This window comes from Chaetodon trifascialis, chromosome 13 (assembly GCF_039877785.1).
Source record: "Chaetodon trifascialis isolate fChaTrf1 chromosome 13, fChaTrf1.hap1, whole genome shotgun sequence".
NCBI lineage: Eukaryota > Metazoa > Chordata > Actinopteri > Chaetodontiformes > Chaetodontidae > Chaetodon > Chaetodon trifascialis.
Window position 1 is genome coordinate 11,090,065 of NC_092068.1, and position 20,291 is coordinate 11,110,355.

At 44.4% G+C, this 20,291-nt stretch overlaps 4 protein-coding genes across 6 annotated transcripts in view; 3 read left to right on the forward strand and 1 right to left on the reverse strand.

The window, feature by feature from the left end:
• The first annotated feature begins 3,028 nt into the window (after positions 1-3,028).
• On the forward strand, positions 3,029-6,509 carry LOC139341207 (zinc transporter ZIP9). Its single transcript, XM_070977597.1, has 7 exons — positions 3,029-3,314; positions 3,646-3,751; positions 4,027-4,191; positions 4,290-4,346; positions 4,645-4,730; positions 4,829-4,963; positions 5,047-6,509. The coding sequence occupies exons 1-7, from the start codon at positions 3,219-3,221 to the stop codon at positions 5,305-5,307; spliced, it is 906 nt and encodes a 301-aa protein (XP_070833698.1). The 5' UTR covers positions 3,029-3,218; the 3' UTR covers positions 5,308-6,509.
• Positions 6,510-6,881: 372 nt separating this feature from the next.
• LOC139341306 (coiled-coil domain-containing protein 177-like) lies at positions 6,882-9,569 on the reverse strand. The gene is made up of 2 exons (XM_070977780.1): positions 9,518-9,569; positions 6,882-9,062 (listed from the first exon to the last, which is right to left on the reverse strand). Exon 2 carries the CDS (start codon positions 8,901-8,903, stop codon positions 7,191-7,193), a length of 1,713 nt encoding a protein of 570 aa, XP_070833881.1. The 5' UTR covers positions 8,904-9,062; positions 9,518-9,569; the 3' UTR covers positions 6,882-7,190.
• Positions 9,570-10,001: 432 nt separating this feature from the next.
• Positions 10,002-14,529, forward strand: nsmce4a (NSE4 homolog A, SMC5-SMC6 complex component). Of its 3 annotated transcripts, none has more exons than XM_070977683.1 (11): positions 10,002-10,161; positions 10,663-10,896; positions 11,042-11,122; positions 11,526-11,656; positions 12,171-12,322; positions 12,452-12,551; positions 12,855-12,945; positions 13,350-13,444; positions 13,534-13,582; positions 13,693-13,772; positions 13,882-14,529. In XM_070977683.1, the coding sequence occupies exons 2-11, from the start codon at positions 10,692-10,694 to the stop codon at positions 13,945-13,947; spliced, it is 1,050 nt and encodes a 349-aa protein (XP_070833784.1). In that variant the 5' UTR covers positions 10,002-10,161; positions 10,663-10,691; the 3' UTR covers positions 13,948-14,529. The 3 variants fall into 3 exon arrangements, with proteins under 3 accessions (XP_070833784.1, XP_070833783.1, XP_070833781.1); XM_070977682.1 differs by having other exon boundaries at positions 10,075-10,575; XM_070977680.1 differs by having other exon boundaries at positions 10,108-10,575; positions 10,670-10,896.
• A 182-nt stretch (positions 14,530-14,711) lies between these two features.
• tacc2 (transforming, acidic coiled-coil containing protein 2) overlaps positions 14,712-20,291 on the forward strand; it is a 50,286-nt gene continuing 44,706 nt past the window's right edge. The window contains exon 1 of the mRNA XM_070978269.1: positions 14,712-15,147. Within this exon, the coding sequence (XP_070834370.1) occupies positions 15,037-15,147 (111 nt within the window). The 5' untranslated portion in view covers positions 14,712-15,036. The remainder of the gene's footprint in view (positions 15,148-20,291) is intronic.

Consider the following 20,291-nt stretch of genomic DNA (forward strand, 5'->3'; position numbering starts at 1 on the left):
GGCACACTACATTGATAATGATCAGTCTCTGAGCCTGTGTTGGGACTTGCTGTTGGACTTCTGCTACTGATGCTGCCCCCAGTAGGGGGACATCCTTGCTCAGCTGCTGAAGGAGGACTGGAGGCCAGGAGCCTGCTGATCCTTTTGTGTTGCTCAGAGGATGGAGAGAAAGGCCTTTTGGGCTGTTTCTGGGTCAGTTTCAGATGATACTCATTGTGACTGGTTCTCTGTATCTGTTGTTTTCAGGTGTATCTTTTTGTCCTTGTGTTCACGTCTTTAGACACTTTAAAATTAGCGTTCAGTTTAGTTGGCTACTGATAGTTCGATGAATGAGCCCATCTCCAGTACATGTTATCACTCAGCCCTCTATCATGTCCTCTTCAGTGTTCACCTTCATGTCGACACTTCATCGTGTAGATAGCACGTATTAAGTTGCAGTGCTCATTGAGCATTGTTATAGTTTCCCATTTGCCAGGACTCAGTGCAGAGCTGGAGATTGTTTAGCTCCAACTGCACAGTTTTGGTGATAACATATCTTAGGCTAGGCCACTCAAGAGACTTGCTGTCGAGTGGGAGACCCAGACCCATTTATAGTCACTCATTTTCAAAGCTTTATGCAACTGAATACTACTAAAGCCCCTTCCCCCATTGAAAACAAAATGGAAGATATACTCATTATGTTGCGTCTTGTGTTGTTATGAAGTAATAAGTATCACCCTACAGCTGTCCCATTAGCAGACCCAGTTACGAGCATTGTGAGGCTTCTGCCAGAGCAATAGAAATGTACTACAACTCCACGCAGATCAATGCTAATCTGATCTGCCTCAGCCATATTAAGAAACTTCTTTTCAGGTATCATGAAGACAAAAATACATACTTTAACAACACACGCGCCAACTAACAAATGATAATGTGAAAGGCAGTGCCCACACAGTTATGACTTTACTCAGGATTCATCAAGCTTCTTGTTTCTGTCATTGCTTTAGTCATGACAACACTATGAGCTTCCCCATTAAACATAAAGAAGATTGTTGATAAAGCAAGGTGAAGTGCTGCTGACAGTACCGCTACAGTCTGCCACTGTGGACCAATTATTATTGGACCATAATATGAAACCTGTATTGTTCAGCTGCTCAGAGAACCACTGTGGGAAATGTGCACTAATCTTACTTTCACTTAGATGATTGACGGAGAAGAGCACGCCTTCTGTACGTGTGATGAACCTTAATTTGTTGGTGGGTATATTAGAACCTTGTATGGGTATATTATAATGGTACTAACAAGTTGTTTGACATCATTGAGTCTGGTGCTCTTCTAGTCATGATAAGGTGATTTTATATTTTATACCTCTTCATTTTTATACCTCTGAGATGTCTTGAAATCTCTGAATGTGTCCTGTCAAAATAACACATACTGTCCAGCTATGAGGGAGATAATTAAAAATCTCTTCTTGTTGAACAACTTCCAGTGCTTAAATGCTGAATGTAGGTTAATTCCACAACTTTTGGTAAGATAAAAGTGGCTTAAAGCAACAGTGTGATGGCTGTATTTAAACCGCTTCAAAAGGATGGTTCATTAGCTAACCAGAAATTGTACATTTTATACAATAACAAGACTTACTGGTGTCCAGTCCCATGTCATGGCATTTCATTGAGTATACATATATTTGTCAGTCTGATGGTTGCAATGGTTTCCAGTTGTCTTTTGCTAATTCCAAGTCTACGAGCCCCAAGATGAATCATTATATTCCAAATTATCTTCATAATGTCTGTACAGACAGCAGGACTCACTGGAAATAAATGGATTGTTTTTTTTGTAAACAGCCAAGCACTCTCTAACAGAAGTTCTCAGCTTGTTTCTACAATGTATTCAGAAAGGATAGGAAAATGTCTCTGCGTCTCAAAACTGCAGTTAGAATGTGTTTTTGTGTGCTTTGACTTTTTTTAGTTTGACTTTTTTCTAGATATGAAGAGTAACAGTAGCAAATTTCAGCATTTGATGTCTCATTTTATTATTCTCTCCAAAGGGCCGTCTGTACAACAGATATATACTGTATATATCTGTCCTTTCCCCCAGCTCTTTGAACAATAAATCTTTATTTAATCAAGTTTGTCGACAGTTTCCCTTTACTCATCCCCTGCTTTAGTCACTTAAAGTGACTACAAAGTGATGTAACACATTTTTCCTCTCACATGAAAAGCTAAGCTGATAAGCAATAAAATGTACTATTCTTCAATTTAAAATGCTGTTTTGCTCCTTTGGCCTATATTGGTTCAGTATGACCAGTAGCATTTGGTGGCTAATATTAGCAATCTTTGATAGATGTTGCTGTGTTATGGACATTACTGAGTCAGTTAAAGAAATGGGCATAACCATACTTGTCCACATACCAGTTCTGTACAGCATACACTATGTACCAGTTGTCAAGCTGTACTGGTTCAGTGGTATTCAAAACAAACAACACAAACATTTCAGACCAACAGGAAATGATACATGCAACATCAGATGTCAATCATATTGTAACTTCAATGTCACTGCAAATGAAACTTTTTTTCTTTTCTTTTGCAGCTGTCAGCAATACTTCCTTTGCCTTTGTGCATTGCATTGTGGGAGAATAATCTCTAGAAGCAGCACACTCAAAAGTCCGCCATATTTGGTACGCATGCTGGGGTACACTTCACATTTTTCAGTAGTATGTGGTTTGAATTTGAATTTTGAACGCACACTTAATGTTTACTGGTTGTAAACAATTCAACCCAACGTTTTTTTTTTCTGTATTTCAGTTTTAAGCCTGAAGTGATAATTCAATACCAATTCATTAGAAAGAAAGGTAAAACCCTTCGGATTTACCTTGCGACCTCTTTTGAGGGTCCCGACCCCGACGTTGGGAACCACTAACTTCGGCTACGTTTTGGTTGGATGCGCGACACAAGTCCTGAGAGAAGACACCTCCGTAGCTGCAAGAATAGAGGTAGATGATTGGAGGGCCGGCGGTTGACGGGGGCGGGGGGTGCAGTTCTCAGTGTCCACACTGGGTGCTGCTGCTCGGGAGGGAAGTGCCGCTGTGGTGCAAAGGAGCCGAGAGACCGAGGCGCGACGTGGAAAGGCAGAATGGCAATTACGTGTGAACAAATGAGCCCCAGCGACACCGTGAGAGCAGACAGTCTCGCCAACATGTAGCAAACTGAGTCAGCTGCTGTGAGAGAGGAGTCGGCGCCATGGACGGCGGGTTGACTATCACTTTTATATCTGTTGCGATGTTTGTAGGTTGTTTTTTACTTGGATTCATCCCTCTGCTGTTCAGACTCTCTGAGGTAAGAGCTCCCTTTTATTTCATTTTATCATTTAGTTCTGGCAGATCTTCAAATGGTTCAGCCACCATGCAGCAACTGAACAACGGCATCAAAACTTCATGTTAAGCTGCGGTTTGTCTTTATCCATGCCCCCCATACACTTGACTGCTCTAAAGTGATTCACACGCGTAGATAATGTTGTTTCTGTTTCTATGAATGAGCCTTAATCCAGCATTATTTGCTTATATTGGCGTGGAAATCTGAGAAATTGCCCCAGTTGTTTTGCCTGTCAAGTATTTCAGTGTGGGGCAAGAATCCCACAGATCAGCTGAGATCATGTGTTGTTCCTTAGAAAAGCCTGCAGTTTGTGTCCATCCTGGGGGCAGGGCTCCTGTGTGGGACAGCACTGGCCATCGTCATCCCTGAGGGAGTGGACTTACTGGAAGAATCATGGAGAGGTGAGCGCTGTGTCCACACTACAAACACAAACATGAAAATGACAGCCCTCCAGTTTACCCCTTGGTTTCCTCGCCCACCGATGGCACATGATCCAGTTCATCCTCACCCACCACACCTGCGTTTGATCGTAAGCCCTTGATTCATCTCGAGGGCTTATGATCAAACGCAGGGGACATGGGGATGAAAGCAGGTCTAAATGTGTGCCGCTCTGCCCTGTTGTCTTTTATGTGAATTTGATCAAAAGCGCTTGCTGTTCTTCATCTTCTCGCTACAGCATCCTCCTCCTCTGATGTGCCAACCGGCCTGAACGGCAGTGAAAAAAGTGCAGCTTCGTCAGAGAGAGGCCCTCCTCCTCGGTTCTTCATCGGAGTGGCTTTAACTCTCGGGTTCACCCTCATGTTTGTGGTGGACCAGATCGGAAGTTACTTTTCCATACGTGGCAAGTTGGCAGAAGTCTCGTACCTGCTTCATTGTGCTGAATGTCACATCCACGCTGACCTGTTTAATTATCAACACGTGTGCATTGTCTGATTACAGACCAAACGAACAGTGTCGGCATCACGGCCACTTTGGGGCTGCTCATTCACGCTGCAGGTACTGACACATGATAACGTTCATTGTTCATTTCTATTGACCTGTGTTTGCACAAGGTTCATAGAGCACCAGAGCACAAGCTTGGAAAATCCCCAAGGCTCTGAAGTTCATTTCCTCATGTGACTCAGCATGTGATTCCTTCACTGTTTCAGTCTTTTATCTTTTCAGTGACTTCATTTTGACTCTATAGCTCAGCCTTTAGCCCAGTTCAGATCGAACTTTGGCAAAAAAGGCGCAAACACGCTTTGAAGAAGTAGATCATTTTGACCCTTAATGAGATTTTTGTTTGCACATGTAGCTGATGGATTTGCTCTGGGTGCAGCTGTGGCCACGGGGCAAGTGACTGTGCAAGTGATAGTATTTTTTGCTGTGATTCTACACAAGGTGAGGCTCCCTGAGAGTGAAATATGTGGCAGTACTGATCACAAACATGACATAATAGAGCTGATGAGAACACCTGACCTATCTTTCTTATCTCCCAGGCGCCTGCAGCCTTTGGCCTGGTCTCCTTTCTGATGCACGCAGGCCTCGAAAAGAAGTACATTCAGGGACATTTGCTGGCGTTTTCGGCTGCAGCGCCTATATTTGCCATCGCCACGTACTTCATATTGCACGCGGTGAGAAAGCATGTCAGCCGTCTTGTGTCTGTTTCACTGAAGACGCAGTGATTACGGTTGATTTGACATGTTTGTGTCCGCAGTCTGGCAGTTCCTCCCAGAGCCAGCTCAGTGCGACAGGTGTGGGAATGCTCTTCTCAGCCGGGACGTTCCTCTATGTGGCCACGGTGCACGTTCTCCCTGAGATCAGCAGCAGCAGGACAGGCCCACCGTCCTCTGACCCCCAGCAGCACAGTGGAGCAGAGGTCCACATGAAGCAACGTCTGGGGCTCCTGGAGAGCCTCACCCTCATCCTCGGGGTCAGCCTCCCAATGGTGCTGGCACTCGGGCTGCACGATGACTGAGAAAGAAACGCCAGTTCAGTGCAAAGGGCACGGTGCCACCACGCCTGAGAGGACAAGTGTGAGCGTCTGTCTAATAGACTGCACAGTGTGAACTACCTGGGTGGCACAATGATCGAGTGGACAAAGTGTGCCTCAGAAACAAGTTTACTTTGGTCCAGCTATTGTTTGGAAGAGCTCTCCAGTGAGAGTCTGATGGGTGGACTGTGTTTCCATTCCAACACTGACACAAAGGGCATCACTTGTTGCCAATTTTGAATTCAAAAAGCCTTCTTGAGCCTTTTCATGATGTCTGACAAAGACACTGAGGACATGGCATGTTCAGTGGCGAAATCCAGGTAATTAGATTTACAGGAACTACCAAATGATCTGCTACTGTCTGTTACGCAAACAACAGATAAACAACCCTGATTCCTAAAGAAACGGGATGCTGCGTAAAGAAATAAATAGGCTTGTAGGTCGTACAGACTTTCAGTCTATCAATGTGCAATAGTACAGATTACCAAGACACAGGATGTGACACTTTTGTGCAGTTGTATAATTTGTACGTCTGATGAAGCCTCTTGATGTGAGGTGGAACACCAGCAACAACATGTACATAATCCAGCCGCTCTTTGTGCCTGTTAAATGATGTTGGAGTCATACAGATGCCTGACAGTAGGAGCTGTACAGAACTGGGGATATCACTTCCAATCACATGTTTCATTGAGGTTATGTCCACAATCATGGTTATTTATTTTCCAATGACTCGAGCTGTTTCAGTTCCTTCTTTAGCTTATGCAGAAGTTTACATGAAATAAAAACACATGATGGTGTATTAGACCGCTTCACATCGTGCCCATTTTAAAGCATGATTTATTTATTAGGGTGTAATAAAACATGCAAATACTATCTAGTTATAAAATCTAAGACATAATGAAAAATACAAAACACAATTCAATTAATAATCTGATTTCAAAGGCGTGCCTATGCAACACATCATCTCACCACTAACGGCTAAATTCAGCACACTTATGGTCCAGAACTGAAGTGATACATTTAAAATCAGGTGCAGGATCATTAAGAGCTTTTATGTTTCTGTTCTACATTTACAAATTTCGTTCAGCTTGAGTCCATGAACTGTGGTTCTGCTTGAATCTTGTCATTTAAATGTTTTCACTGTATTGAATACATGGCAAACATTAAAAAGCTTCCAGTGAGACATTAAACACTAACAACCTCCCTAAATTTACCCATAATTCCTCTCTTATCTGCCCTCCTCTGACGGCTAATGGCTGCTCATATCAAATGAAAAACACTGATGTCAGCCTTCAAGCATCACAAAGGCCACAAACCACAACTTAACCCTTCACTCTCTGGTCTGCAACCTCCACCAGCACCGCTCAACTTCCTACAGGCTGATCCTCCACCCCTTACATCCAACCGCTGTAGGAGTGTAATACATTAATGATGCAGTGTGGTATATCTAAGAAAAAGCTGAGAAAATAACAGATTAATTGACAATGAAAATTATTGTTCATTGAAGCCCTATAAAAACAACAACAAAAACATGTCTGCTATGCAAAATTGAGTCAGACCTCTCTTAAATTTGGCCTTTTTTCATAGATTATTTTGTAATTATATATTGTATCTGTATGTCATTGTAAACTTGTGTGTTGTAAATATATGGCACGACAGCATCATATCAAATGAAACTGACTTTGTGACACCACAGTTAGGTTAAAACAGCTCTGACACAGTGATGAGCCATGCATGCTCCAGGGTCCCCGTGCAGCTCTGGGCCCTAACATTCGCCCTCCACCTGTCTGAATTCAGTGATTTTACTGCAGTTCTGCATGCCTGAATGCCCATGAGAGGAGGTGCTGATGCGGACAGTCTGTGGGAGCTCATAGTTTCATGCGTCTCATGGAGGCAGTCAGCTGAGCCTCCAGAGCCATCTGATCAAAGGTTCGCCTGTGCGTCTGCTGTCTCACTCTCTCCCTCATGTGAAAGGAGGCCCGAGCCAGCCTGTGCGCCTCCTCCTGTATCTGCTCCCGCTGTCTCCGCAGCCTCTCCCTCCTCCAGTCCTTCATGAAGATGCAGCTCTCTCTGACCCTCCTCGCTGCCTCTTCCTCCCTCTGTATCCTCTCTCTGAGCCTCTGGTGGCAGAGCTGCCGCTGTTTGTTGTGTTCGTGTGTCTGCTGAGCTCTGGTCTTGTGCCGGGCCGAGGCGAGCTGGGCCGCTCTCTCCGCGCGCCGCTGGCTCAGCTGGACCAGGATCTGTTTGTGTGTGAGATGCTGGATGCTCTGCAGCTCGGCCCTCATCCTGGCTCTCTGACTCTGCTCCTCTTCCTGGGCCGCCCGCTCCTGCAGCTCCCTCAGCCGAGCCTCTACAGCCTGGCCGTGTTTCTCACAGGAGTGTCGCAGCTTCTTCTCAAGTGTGCTCCTCATCTGTGTCTCCTCTTCCTCCACCCGCTGCTCCACCTGCTGTTTCAGCAGGACATGTCTTAGAAGCTCTCTGTGGTTGCCCTCCACTAGCCTCTTCCTCTTCTTCTTCTCCTGCAGAACTCTGCTCCTCCTGGCCTTCTGCTCCCTCTCCACTCCTACCTGTCTCTCCCTCTCTCGTCTTCTTCTCTCCACCTCCTCATTGTCTCTCAGCAGCCTCTCCTGGCACCGTTTGCGCCCCCCTGCCTCTTTCTGTGCAGCCTCCATCTTTGCTCTGCGTTGTGCCTCAGCCTCCTCTTTCAGCCTCCTCCATCTCTCTTCTCGCAGCAGCACCTCCTGTTCAAGCTGTCCCGCTTTCTCTTCCTCCCATCGTTCCCGCAGCCTCCTACGGACCTCCAGCTCCTTGTGCCAGCGTTGCATACTCTGCTTCAGTTTCTTCCTCCTCTTTTTCTCTGCCTCAGCCCGCTGGGCCTCCTCCTGCCTGTGGGACTCCTGCCGCTCCAGCTCCTCTTGCTGACTGAGCTTTAGGGAAGCCTGCTCCTCCTGGTGCTTCACCAGCATGAGAGCTGCTATCTTGCGGTCTCGCTCAGACACTGTGACACACATCTCCTTTTTGATGTCCTTGGTGAGCCTCTCCAGTGTCATCTCAGTGGCTGGGGACTGTCTGAGGTCTCCCAGGCTGAAGCTGCAGACTGTGCTCCTGTCTGGGTGCCTGTTGCCAGCAGCTGAACTGGACGACCTGCTCACAGATTTCCCTTTAAGACACAGATCTGCATATAGGACGGACCCTGTCTGTCTGTCCCTTGAGTGATCTTTCAGTTTGGTCTCAGGCGCCACTTCCAGGCCTGAGACTTTGTTATTACGGGCTGGCCACCTGTCCCCAGCCGCCTGGATAATCCTCTCCCTCTCCTCCCGGCACATTTGTAAAAGCTTCAATCTCTCCTTTTCGTAGGATTCGTGCATGACCCTCACCGCCTCAACGGGGGCGTCATTCTGCTCGGCAATCAATTCGTTTAGCGATTTAATCAGAAGTTCAACAGGTTTGATACCGAGTCTCGCGCAGGACTGCAGAGAGCGCGGGCTCGTTAAAACGTAGCGGCTCCTCTCGGCAGTAGCCGAGTCAAAGTTGTTCAGGTCCAAATGAAGCCGGGGAGAGGTGGACCTCAGCTCCCCCATGATGAAACGACAGATAAATTACCTGGATGCAAATTTTAGGTGTTCAAAAGGTGCTCCTGCTCCCGTCCTCAGCTTCCCAGCACGCCGAGAGGTCACGGAGGGATTAACGGCGGCTTTCCGGACACGCGGCGGCCAATTGCATCTCACTGTTTACCTCAGCTGTAACAGAAGACAGATATGGAGGCTTGAAATGCTTCATCTAACCATTTTAAAACAGCTTATTTTTATAAATGTGAAATCCAATACAGGACAACAGAAGAATCTGGACAAAGTATTGACCTATTTCTGCTTGTATATAAACCAAGTATGACGTGATAGTAATACTACTACTACTACTAATAATAATAATAATTAATATTATTATAATTCTAATTCTAATCATCATCGTCGTCATACTAAAATAAGTATAAAATCTCATGAGATAAAATAAATACCGCTTAATGACAAATAAATCTTAATACGAAAAGCCACAGACCCTCTAAAAGGGATTGGTTTAGTAATTTGTTTTAAGCCTTATAACTTGTAACTTTTATGCAATCAGGTAAATCCTCTCAATACTATTGGTAAACATGTTTTTCCACAATAAACAAAGATGAAATGTCAAAAAAGAACACTAACCGCTTCAAACTTGCGCTGTTCTGAAGAAAACTTGAAAATATAACAGCTGACCATGTCGGACAGCAGGAAGTGACGGAAGAGAGGCTTCTGGTTACCATGACAATATTACAACAAATTAAAAAATGAAGAGCGGCTCTTTTCCGGCAGACGCTCAATGAAACTTATTCGATATTAGTGCGCCATCTCGTGGGCCCGTATTCTGTCTGCTGCACAAGTCTAACTTACCTCAAGAACAATAAATGGATCCAGTTGAAAAACAACTTGGGCACTTTTAATGTAACGTTTATCGTCGCAGGACAATTAAAATTCTTAACGTTTAGCTATGTTGCCAAACACAATTGATTTTGCCAGTTAACGTCAAAGATGCTCTTAACCAATATTATCCAAAGCAAACCGCGCCAATGGTGAGAAAAACGCTGCAAACATAGTTATGTTACACCATTTTCAAATATAACCCCCTAGTCATGAAATTTGCCTTTCACTCCAACAGAACTTTCTACAGACAGAACTTGCTAAAAGTTTTGGGCCTTCTCGCCCTCCATAGTCCCTCTGTGGTACGAGCACAGTGCCTCGGGGGCGGGGCATTGTGTCATACAACATCGGTGGAAGTTGGCTTCTGGATTGTTTGTCGTTGACCGGGGTTAGTTTGTTTGATTGTTTTTAAACTATTTTACCAGCTTTAGGACGTTTTATGAACCGCGTGTTAGTCTACTCGCAGTAGCGTAGCTCGCTGGGATTCAGTGCTCCTGAAAAGACTACGCTAGCGTGAAGCAGTGATCGTTTTTCAGGAGCTAACGATAGCTATGGCTAGGTCGCATTTAGCACGCACGCAGTATAACATCGGTAGGCCGATTCTCTTATATTAATCATATTGCGATTATAGACTTTTGCGTTTATAGACTTTTGTCTAATCTGATGCAACATTTTTTTTTTTTTTTGACTTATCGTTTTTGGCTGGGTGAGGTTTAAAATAACGTTAAAATCTTGCCAAAGCGACTGAGCCACATCCACGAGCCACATCGTCTCCATAGTCGTCAAGACCTGTTGTCAGAAGGTAGTTACTTAACTTTAACCATCACAGATGGAAACAGATTTTGTTTATATTGCGTATTTATTTTGCGTCACCGTGTTTTCCTCTCAGCACGCAGCTCATTCACCCGCCGACTTAAGATGAAGAGAGCCAGAGGCAGCAGTGATGATGAGGCTCCTCGGCAGAATGGCTCCGCCGGCGGAGGGAGAGAAAACCAGCGGCAGAACGACGGCGACGACGGCGGCTGCGCCTTCGACCCTGCTGACTTGCAGGACGACGACGAGGAGTCCGGACTCAGGAAGGAAATACGGTGCAAGTACAGAGACCTCATCAGCTCAGTGCAACGTGAGTCACACAGACAGACATGTTGGGATGTTGCACTCAAACCCTGATGTGATCGGTCACAGGATGTGGTGGCTCAGGGGTGCAGCAGCGTTGTTGTTGTTCATTTGTTGACACATCTTTGATAATTATTTCCTTGTGTTTTCAGAGAACAGGGAAGATATGCTGAGTCCCTCCAACAACAAACTCAAAGACGTTTTAGACGAGGCAGACAGACTTTTTAAAGATGGTAGGTGTGACAGAGCCACAGAAATGCTAAATTTGGGTTGCAGTGCAGTGACTGTGCCTGTGAAGAGGCATGGATAGACTGCAGGGGTGTGCATTTAATAATGTGACAGTGTGGAGATGAGCCACTGTGATGAATTACAGAGCAAATTCTTGGTGCTAGCATCTCTTTTGAAATAAATGTGCATGGGAGGAGGAGCAGCAAGAGTTTGCATGTTCTCTCAGTACCTGACTGCGCTTCCCCTGAGGGCTCCGGTTTCCTCCCACAGTCCGAAGACATGCTCTAACTTGCCTATAATTTTGTATTTGTGGTATCTGAACAGTTTATACCTTAATAACATATCATCATCATCATGGCAAAGCCCCTTACAGTCTGATCACTGTGATTTCACTGTGTTCGTTGGCAGTCCGGCAGACGAGAGAAGCAGCTCTGGATTTCCACCTCATTGTTGTGACTGCAGACCTGGGAAAGGAGAAAGCCACAGAACTAGTGGCACAGGGCACTGCTTTCGATTCCACTACTTTTGCTGAGCACCTTGTGAGTGAGTTTATTGTGCATACACGTTAGAACTGCATATGTTCCATGTCAAGATTGTTTGTTTTGTGTTTATGTACGACCCAGATTCCAAAAGAATAAATAAAAGCAGAAAGTGATCATTTACAAACAAACTATGTTTACTGACAATAGTTTTATTAAGCCCTTGTCATAACTTCTTTATTCAATCATGTGTTCACAAAGTGGTGAACCACTGAGCTTTTCCAGGATGCCCCTTTCATACCCAATCATGATACTATCACCTGTTACCAATAAACCTGTTGGAGCATTCCTCAACTTTCCCAGTGTTTAGTTGCTCACATTTAAGCTGTGTGTCAAAATAAAGTGCTTTATGGTACAGCATAACAAAAGAAACCAGAGTAAAGCCTAAAAACTAGCAGATAGGAAGCAACATGTTAAACACACAACGGTAAACAATGTTGAAAATCAGCATGTTTGTAGTGCGAGTACCAATACAGCACACTGTGCAATGGTCATGTGTCTGTTTCTCTGATAGCTGTCCTTCATGGGTCTCAACCGGCTAGAAGATGGGAATGATGAGCAGGAGAACGGAGGTGCAGCTTACGGATACCTGCCCCAGGATGCCTGGCACAGAGTGGCCAGGAGAGCAGAGAGCTGCTTCAGGACCGCACCCTGCTTCCATTACATGTAAGTGTCCCAGCATGTTATACCAGCTGCGACTTAATGTCAGGGCACTTGATAGGTAAATCATTCATCACTGCTATTATTGTTCTGTTCAGGTTCTGACTTTTTCATTCCTGTGGTTCTTTTCATCAGGATGGGTTCGTTCCATGCAGAGCCTCCGCCTCCTAAGCAAAGGATAGAACGACAAAGGAAGGCACCCAGCAAGGAAGCCAAAAGGATAATGCCGACTCAGGTAGCTAAAGTCACCGTGACATCGCTCCAGTTGTCTACATGCTTGTGAATGTACAAGCAGTGATGAGTGTGTGTAATGTGTCAGACAATTAAGAATCTGCGATACCCGCAAGTATAAATGTAGCAACCTCCCATCACCCTACGAAGTGTCTAACTTGGTCAATTATCTTTTCCAAAGGCACACATTTTATTAGGAAATGCTGTTTTTTCATTTTATTATCTTGGACAGTGTTTTCATATGTTGGGATTGAGAGGGTTTTGATGTCCCAGATGCTTACTGCATCACTTTGATGTTGTCTGTCAGCTGAAGAAAATTGAAGACTCTGATCAAGAGGCAACAGAGAAAGAGGTGGAAAGGATCCTGGGATACCTGAAGACTTACCACCAATATGATCGTGAGTTTAAAGTCGACTTCACGGACATTAACATTTAGATTAGATTAAATTAGATTAGATTCAGCCTTATTGTCATTGTCAGAGTGCAACATAGAGATAACAAAATACAGATTAGCGTCTAACCAGAAGTGCCAATAGTTATAATGTCCAAAATGTAAATACATGCATGTAGTGCAAGTGGCATGAGGTATGAACAGTATGAGGTAGGTGCAGGTGGTGCAAGTAATTTCTGTGAAACCATAAAAAAGATGTGCAACACGGTATGTTAAAAGGTGACATGCAATAGGTAGTAAAATGCTTAAGTGAACAGATGAGTTATATAGTGTATATAAAATACAAAGTGAAAAACATTGTGTTTCAACATTGTGCCATTATGTGCTCATGTGTCTCTGTTTCTGCCACAGCAACATCTCCAATATCATTTTATGAGTTTGTCATTGACCCCAAGTCGTTTTCCCGGACAGTAGAGAACATTTTCCACACGTCTTTTTTAATCAGGGTGAGCTTCCTGCACTGGTTTGTTTCTGTTGAACTTGTCTGCCCTCTAGTGACTGTTAGCAGGTATGACAGTGTTGTTCTGTGTTTCAGGATGGTTTGGCACGGACATATCTGGATAATGCCAAATTGTCTTGTATAGGTGAGAGGATGTAATATTTTGTTCTGTTATTCTTATTAGGGGAGGACACACATTTAGGTGAATTATTTTACTGTCAACAATTTACATTGTTGTGTGTTTTGGTGTCTCAGAGCCTGTAGAGGAGGGGGAGGTGGAAGCTGGAGGTTCATGCAAACAGTGCATCATCTCTTTGAGCCCAAAGATGTGGAAGGTTAGCAATGTTTGACCTGAACATACAAGATTTACTCAAGCAGCAATACAAAAGTTTTTGTATTCTTTTTTTGTCTTTGGTCGTAATTTTTATTGTTATTCTTTCCCAGGAGCTCATAGATGCCTTCGACATCAGAGAAGCAATGATTCAGCCTCCACAAAAGCAGAATGAGTGATGCACCCTGTCACTTTTTGGAAGCTGAAACCGAACATTAGATTTTGGGTGTTTTAGGGCTCTTTTAAAAATTCTAAATGGTAAGACAAAATAAATACTAAATGATTTGCAATGTGCCTGTTTGGTCTCACATGTAAAATATTACAACTGACTTGAGATCATAATGACTCATTTGCACAATTTGTTTTGTATTTTTCTATGTTTGAATAATAAAAGAGAAAAATAAATGATAAAGCTGGTACCGTTTTAATTGTAGGGGCCACAAGCTTTGAAGGCTGGGAATCGCAGCCTTACAGGAATAATGAAGCACAACTTAAAGCATAAGGTCGATTTTTGAGGATGAATGATCTGACCTGTTTGTGACGATGTGTGTGCATAAGTGAAGCTATACTCTTACCATACCTTTACCCCAGCTACTGCACAGTATATGCTGCCAATCAGGCTTTCTAATTTGGTGCCAGCACTTGGCATTTTTTGCTCCTGGGGAGGGGGGTATATTAGCAGAATTCATGTTCCTGCTCTCATTGTATAAATGTGTTGGAGACAAAGGATAGTGGAACAAATAAAACATAATTCTTCTGTCTGTTTTTGGTGTAATTTCTCCTCCTGCTCCTGAGTGAACTCACAATAATGAGATTTCATTGGATGAGCACACTGGCATCATTCGGTCTCATCATGATGGTGTGTCACCATCATTCTTACCATCTCCTGGGTCTTTTAAAGGGACAGGCACCCTCTATGCCGCCTCCCATCTTTTCCTCTCTCGCTCTCTGAGCATTTCATCCCTCCAAAGCAGTGCTTCATTCTGCTCACCCGTGCAGTGATGTGAAGCAAAGCTGCACATGAGGCTGGACAGAGGAGCTCCCTTTTTCACACTCATTTGATTAGGTTGGACTCCTTATGTAATGAAGATTTTATATAACAATGGCTTGAAAATATATGTCACAGGCGCACCATGGGCAATGCAGCGCAGAGCATTTATTAGTCACTGAGGCACACACACACCCATGCAGACACAGAGGCGTGCACACACTCTGTAGCTCCACCACAGATCTGCCTGCTTTGGCAATGCTGAGTCTGACTGATAACGATGCAGTTCTGCAGAAAGGTGCTCTGCCAGCCGTGTAGTGCCAGAGTCACCTCACCAGAGGAGGACATGGAATACAAGATGGGGAGCTGCATCGGAATCTCACGCCGCCAGGTAAACAGAGGAGAGGGAGCGTGCTGAACAGAGGCTGCCTGCAGCGCAGCATCAATGCCTGTGTGAGTGAGCCGAGAGAGCATGCCAGAGGAGCCGCAGTAGACTTTACTGGTCAGGAGCTGAGTCTTTACTCAGGCAGAGAGAGGGAAGGTGTAGTGTTGGAGGAGGGGCGATGTCAGCGAAGAGAAGGAGCTGTGGAGATGGAGAGCAGGGGATGAGGAAGGGAGGAGTATAAAACTGTGATGGGGTGATGCTGATTGTAGTGGAGGGAGATGGAATGGATAGTGTACATGTACTAAGAGACATTTTGACGAAAGTCAGTTGAGATCAGAGAAATCTGCAAGGCAAAATGGGAGGGAATAAGTGTGTTTAGAATATGCTGCAATGTCTGTCAGAAAAAGAGCTGATCAAATTAGGGTTATTTATAGAGATAGCAATAAGCCTGCTGTGCCCACAGACTGGGCAGTCAGCTGAAGATGGCCTCTGATGATGCAGATAAAAAAGGCCCCAAAATACATTTCAAACCCTCTGTAGTCCAATTCTGGAAATGTGGCTCCTGTTTGCATGGCTGCTTCGTGGGTCCATGGCTGTGTGAGTGCGCTTTAAGTGCTGTCCGTACATGTCAATCACTGCCAAATCAGGAGCGGTGCTGCGGACAGAAGGGAGGCATTGGAGGAGCTTCGCCACACTGAAGTTTGGAGCCTGAGTAAGTGTGAGATATGAAGGAAAGCCACAGGTGGGATGAATATTATAACAGCATATGCAGCCTTTTTTGCGTAATCAGTCAGGGAGGGGGTCTGACACTCATCCTCCTGTGTGTTTACAGTGCTGCCTTAGAACATGTGCCCCCTCCAGGCCTCCTGAGCCCAGTGACCACCTCCCCACCACGACCACCCTCATCAGACATGGCTCCCCCAGCTCCAGTTTGTCTCCACCCCTCCCCTCACTCCTGCCCCCCCCCCCCCCCCCAGTCATGTCCCCTCAGTCCTGTGTCCACCCTCCGTCCTCTCCTCCCACTCGCCGTGCTATGCAAAAAATAGCAACAGAGGGACCTCTGAAGAGAGGACAGAAACAAACACTGGCCTCGGGTCTGACAGTAAACACAGCCTGGAGGGGTTTGTGAAAAGCTTGAGGCAGACACTGTGTGTGGAAAGGGCTCTTATTTGCAGTGGTGAGTAGTTTGAGTTGCAGCATTAGAGCAGAGTTTGGATTACTTGTTTAGTTTATAGTAGTCCTTCAGATGGAGGGACAAAGGGTAAAGCTTGTACTGAAATCTGTGTGACTATTTTTAGCTTTTATTAGCACTTTGCTGTTGTATGATTTCAGTGTGTAGTTGTTGCCTTGGCCAGGAGATGAACATGGTTTAAACCACAGCTGCATATGCTGTAAAGGGTCACCTGCTTTCTTCTGTCTCTTACTTTGCTGAATTGTATTATGTATATTATCTGAGAAATACTATATTCCATCATATTAAAAATCATTTAATTACAGCATTGTGTTTAGTTTGGAGGTTGTGTTCCTGCTGGGCTTTTGTGCCAGTGGAGGGGTCAGATACAGGGCAGGAAACAGTAACCTCACACTGTAGATGTCTAAGCAAAGACATACAGTCCTCGTCCAAACCCAGGAGCTTAAAAGGTGGCTCACGTTGAGTGACTGACAGGCCGATGATGAGGTGAGAGGAGACCTGGCAACAATCTAATCATATGATTTGTCCCAGTGCTTTCTGCGGTGCCAAAAAAGCCCTGAGACACTGCCGCCAGTTAAAGTGCACACGCGTCCACAGTGTGGGGGCTGAAATTACATCCCATCCGCACAAATAGCAAGCAGGCACAGGAGAAGAGTTGCTACATCACAGAATAAATGAGAATTGAGGTGGAAGGGACAGGTAGTTGTTTTCCTGTGGGATAATCAGGAAATGTGTGAGACAAAAAAGCAGTTTAAATCAGAATGAATGATTCACATACACATAATCTGAAAATACAACCTCTACATTTGTTTGTGTGCATGACTGATTGTGCATGAGACTGGAATAAAGTCAAACGGCAGTGGACCGGCCAGAACTCTATTTATAAAGTCTTACATATTCAGGTCAGTGCTTTCTGACTATACACAGAGCTAACATACAGTCCCTGCAGTCATATGAGGAATGCACAAACAGCCTTTGCGTGGCACGAGTGTTTACTGCTCAGCTGCAACTCATACTACAAAGAAATGCTCTTGAGAGAGAAAGAAAGATGGTTGACATTGAAAATTTGAGAGGGTTACAAGCATGATTCTACCTGTATTCAATATAAAATCAGTCCATAGTTAAAAGCTTCTGTCCTTTCCTTCTAATCATTCAAAGTATGCTGTTTATATAGTAACAACAAAGCGTCTGAATCAGTTTAATAACCTGGACTGTGCCTCAGACTAACAGGCACTGCAGGAAGCCGAGAGACACCACCGTCTGTTATTTACCACATGAGGATTACCTTCCACAATTACCCAGCTTCAGCCACTGTGCCAGTGTGCAACAGTCCCTCTGCTGCATGTGAAGATGTTTTTAATTCTTAGGAGACTATGCCATTTGTTTCAACCAGATGGGGCCTGCTGGTCATAGGAAGTTACTGCAGCAGGATTTGAATGCGTGTACCCTTAGAGTGATCTCTAGAGTCTGCCTTTATAACTATATAAGATAGTCAACTCATCAATGAGGATGGCGTTGCTGCAGAGGTAAAGCTTGCACTTTGGTCTGGGAGGGAGGTCTTGCATCACAGGTCCCTAATCACTTGCCTCCCTGCTAGTTCAACCTCATACCAAAGACTTCTAATCCAGTGCAGCTACTGAGGGACGACAGATCCCTGTTCACTCTGTGTCTCTCTGGGACCCGCTGTGTGCCGATGGCTCTTCTGTGCTCCTGTCTTTCAGCCGGCTGATGTGAGAGATTGTTGGTTTGGGCAGTTGTGGCCCTGCATCTGGTTGAGCCATGGGGAACGAGAGCAGCACAACTGAGGCGTTGGTAAGGGCAATCTTGCTGGCACCGGATGGCTGGGAATTGCTACTTGCTGCCCCCGCACTGCTATACATGCCTTGAACTCTTTGGTGCACGGAGGACTAACAAAACTAACACTTAGTCGCATGATTACTAACTGTTGGCTTCAGTAAAACACATGGGACGCGCATGGAGCTCTGGACTCTGTGTACATTCTCATGCTTAATTGAGGCTTGTCTAATGAGCATTTAGACGACATGCCTTGCTCTATTTTGTGGTTCACTCGTGTGAAGCCGAGATAAAGATAAATATTGGATGTTTATGCCATTACTGCTATACACCCTGATACTTTCAAGCTTTGGTTGTTGCATCTTATAAAATCCATCATTCCTATGATGGTTGGAGGGCCATTACCATATGTATGCCTCCATTTTGCATGTGGAGTTCTTGTTGCAATTAACTTGTTTTAAGAATCAGATTTTCCTGTAATTGTGTGCTTTGTAACATCAATTACAAAAAAGACAGCTATAGAAAAACTTTTTTTCCACATGTGACTGGAGGATTCCAGCAGAGGAATTCAGGATTATCTTAATAGGATTAACATAAACATTTGTCTCATGAGCTATAGACTCTGCAGATCATGTGCACTGGACCTCAGTAGATGTGACTGCAGAGTGGGGTTTAACATTCTTACCTCTGCCTTAAAGACAATGCTGATTTGTTTTCAATGCATACCCCTGCTGCTGTATTCTCCACAGGAGGTCTCCTCCTTACAGATCTCGTTAAACTCTTTCATTTCCCATTACAGCCAGAAGAGGGCACTCCAGAAAATGTTGTTCTGTTTCCACCTCAGGAAAATCAAAATGACTCCCTACAGGTACAATGTGTGTGTATGTGTGTGCGTGTGTGTGTGTAAAAGCCTGAGGGAATATAATCTTGTCTCTACTGGTGGAGATACTTCAGGTGTCTTTTCACAGAGAGAATGAAACTGGAAAAAAATCTTCCTGATTTTGGTCCTGTGCTCAGTAGTACCCCTAAAATACCCAAATTTAAATACATATATTTTTTAAATTGGGGTATTTTAATAAGTATATTTCGTATACCAAAGCGTGTCTTTAAGCTTATCTTAAAGGGGCCCAGACATAGTGCTGCTGGGGATCATAACTTTCACCATGAAAAGCAGAGCAATCATATTTAAGCTCGTACTTTCCAAGTGGCATACAGTGAAAATGAATTTGTTTATGACAGTGTCAGTTCAGAAGACACGTTTGTTTTGGTAGAGGGTGTGCTGCAACGAGCCAGTTAGATGTGGTTTCTTTATTTTTTATTCCTTTTGACATGAGAGTCGAAATGTGCATGACATTGGAAAATGCATCACTGGAGACTTGTGATTCGTTGTGACTGCAACTCTCTTTACTACCCTTGTCTGCTTTTGTAACTTGGTTGTGTTCTCTGTATATCTGTAGGACACTATGTGTGTTAGTTTTCCGTGAAGACGTAAAAATAAGAGAGGTCCCAAAAAAGTCGATAGAATATAATGCTGATATTGTGGTCGGCGTAAAATCCATTGAAATTCACCCGCAGGACGCACTTACTGACCAGCTGAAAACACTTAGTGTGCTGATAGATGTAATGTTTTGTGTTTCTCACCTGAGAGCCAGTCAAGAGGAACACAGGATGTTTAAGGCCTTCACCACACGTATACTTGTATTAAAATAATTAATAATATTTTCCCCCACCTTCGCAAAAACAGTTCCAAACGCTTAAACAAGCCCGCCAGTAGGTGGCGATAAAGTCTAACATTACATCAACGATATGTCAATTACCAGAGAAGAACATTCGGAGCATGCGCAGTGAGCTAATTTTCTGTTGGCGGCAACTTAAAACAAAACAGTAGTAGCTGTAATGTATTTATTTGTAGCTATTAACACCTTTCTGGCACAACGCCTAGCCGTGCTAACCAAACGTAAGCTAGCCAGTAGTCCGCCATTGTTGTTTCAGTGGCGTGCTCTTTACACAAAGCAACAATGGGCATGCGCGTGGTGACAGCTCCCCAAACGCTCTGTTGTACAGGTACAAAAGAATACACAGAAACCCGAGTTGTCGCTTTAGAAGGCGTTTAAAACGCAGACGAGATGCTTGTTTTGTGAAATATCTGCATATGTGTGATACA

Coding starts and splice junctions, on each gene's coding strand:
- LOC139341207 (XM_070977597.1), top strand. CDS start 3,219: ATGGACGGCGGGTTGACTATCACTTTTATATCTGTTGCGATGTTTGTA. Junction 3,315..3,645: donor TGCTGTTCAGACTCTCTGAG/GTAAGAGCTCCC, acceptor GTTGTTCCTTAG/AAAAGCCTGCAGTTTGTGTC. Junction 3,752..4,026: donor ACTGGAAGAATCATGGAGAG/GTGAGCGCTGTG, acceptor TTCTCGCTACAG/CATCCTCCTCCTCTGATGTG.
- LOC139341306 (XM_070977780.1), bottom strand. CDS start 8,903: ATGGGGGAGCTGAGGTCCACCTCTCCCCGGCTTCATTTGGACCTGAAC.
- nsmce4a (XM_070977683.1), top strand. CDS start 10,692: ATGAAGAGAGCCAGAGGCAGCAGTGATGATGAGGCTCCTCGGCAGAAT. Junction 12,552..12,854: donor AAAGGATAATGCCGACTCAG/GTAGCTAAAGTC, acceptor GTTGTCTGTCAG/CTGAAGAAAATTGAAGACTC. Junction 13,445..13,533: donor ACACGTCTTTTTTAATCAGG/GTGAGCTTCCTG, acceptor TCTGTGTTTCAG/GATGGTTTGGCACGGACATA.